Source organism: Salmo trutta, chromosome 10 (assembly GCF_901001165.1).
Source record: "Salmo trutta chromosome 10, fSalTru1.1, whole genome shotgun sequence".
Lineage (NCBI taxonomy): Eukaryota > Metazoa > Chordata > Actinopteri > Salmoniformes > Salmonidae > Salmo > Salmo trutta.
In genome coordinates, this window is record NC_042966.1 from 21,999,730 (window position 1) to 22,001,040 (window position 1,311).

Consider the following 1,311-nt stretch of genomic DNA (forward strand, 5'->3'; position numbering starts at 1 on the left):
AAAAGGGTGTGAATACTTTCTGAAGGCACTGTAAGTATAGGCTATAACCTGAGAGTCTCAGAATCTATATTTGGTTTCCTCAAATGTTTTTTTGCTGTTTCACGGAAATCCACCTAAAGGAGGACCTATTCGACAATGTTAAACTATGTCTTATCTAAAGCGTGATGGGTTATCTCCAACCAATCATATTACATTTTGCGTTTTGGGGGCGGAGTGCACAAATACCATAAAACTAAAGATTTTTCCGAAATGTTTTCATGATTCCTATTCTCACTAGAAACTAAGCTAAATCTTCACGAGCAAACATGGTTGAGTGGACAGATGAAGAGCGCGCGGCCATCTCCAACATCTTCTCCAAACTAGACTATGACGAAATTGGCCAAAAGTCCCTGTCAAGGTAAGACAAGAAACTTTGGTTTACTTTAATTTTGATTGTTAGTCCCCCTAATTTTCATCTTCTTCGTCATTTTCTGTTGTTGTTCAGCGTCACACTGTTCTCTCCGCTCCTCTCTCCGCTCCCCTCAGGTGTCTGATCGTGTACCCCTGGACCCAGAGGTATTTCGGGGGCTTCGGCAACCTGTATAACGCAGAGGCCATCATGAACAACCCTCTGATTGCTAAGCACGGCACCACGGTGCTGCGCGGTCTGGACAGAGCTCTGAAGAACATGGACGACATCAAGAACACATACGCCGAGCTGAGCGTTCTGCACTCTGAGAAACTGCACGTAGATCCCGACAACTTTAAGGTAAGATAGGCGACAAAATAACATTGAAGTCCACTCGATCAAGCTACCCCCAAATACATTCTAAACATATCACTTTTGCTGTGGTTTGTTCTCTTTCACAGCTGTTGTCTGACTGTCTGACCATCGTCATCGCTGGGAAGATGGGCAACGCATTCACACCCGAATATCAGGCATCCTTCCAGAAGTTCTTGTCAGTGGTGGTGTCTGCTCTGGGCAGGCAGTACCACTAGAGTCAGTCTCCATATAGCTGACCGAGGAGACAGCCTGAGTGCTCATGTGTTTCACTCCTCAATGAAGAAATTAAATAAGCATATAAGCATCTGTTTGTTGATCATGTGTGTTTATTTTACGCGTGCGTAATTGTATCCATACAAGCCTAGACAAATTGCACTTTAAGGATAGCTAATATAATAACACATTTAAAGGTTTCAATGGTTATTTCATATATAGATGTTCGATCTACACATTATAAAAATTCAATAATACATTAGACAACATGAACAAGTTAGCGAATGGATGCATATTGCCAACAAGCCTACAGAGTCGGCCAGGCTGAATTGTAT

The 1,311-nt window shown here is 42.6% G+C and overlaps 1 protein-coding gene across 1 annotated transcript; it reads left to right on the top strand.

The window, feature by feature from the left end:
- The first annotated feature begins 240 nt into the window (after positions 1–240).
- Positions 241–1,069, top strand: LOC115201350 (hemoglobin subunit beta-2-like). Its single transcript, XM_029764905.1, has 3 exons — positions 241–397; positions 526–748; positions 850–1,069. The coding sequence occupies exons 1-3, from the start codon at positions 306–308 to the stop codon at positions 976–978; spliced, it is 444 nt and encodes a 147-aa protein (XP_029620765.1). The 5' UTR covers positions 241–305; the 3' UTR covers positions 979–1,069.
- Positions 1,070–1,311: the final 242 nt, after the last annotated feature.

What these genes read in the sequence shown, in the direction of transcription:
- LOC115201350 (XM_029764905.1), top strand. Translation starts at nt 306, where the DNA reads ATGGTTGAGTGGACAGATGAAGAGCGCGCGGCCATCTCCAACATCTTC. An exon ending in GGCCAAAAGTCCCTGTCAAG is followed by an intron (nt 398 to 525) that starts GTAAGACAAGAA and finishes CGCTCCCCTCAG; the next exon opens with GTGTCTGATCGTGTACCCCT. An exon ending in TAGATCCCGACAACTTTAAG is followed by an intron (nt 749 to 849) that starts GTAAGATAGGCG and finishes TCTCTTTCACAG; the next exon opens with CTGTTGTCTGACTGTCTGAC.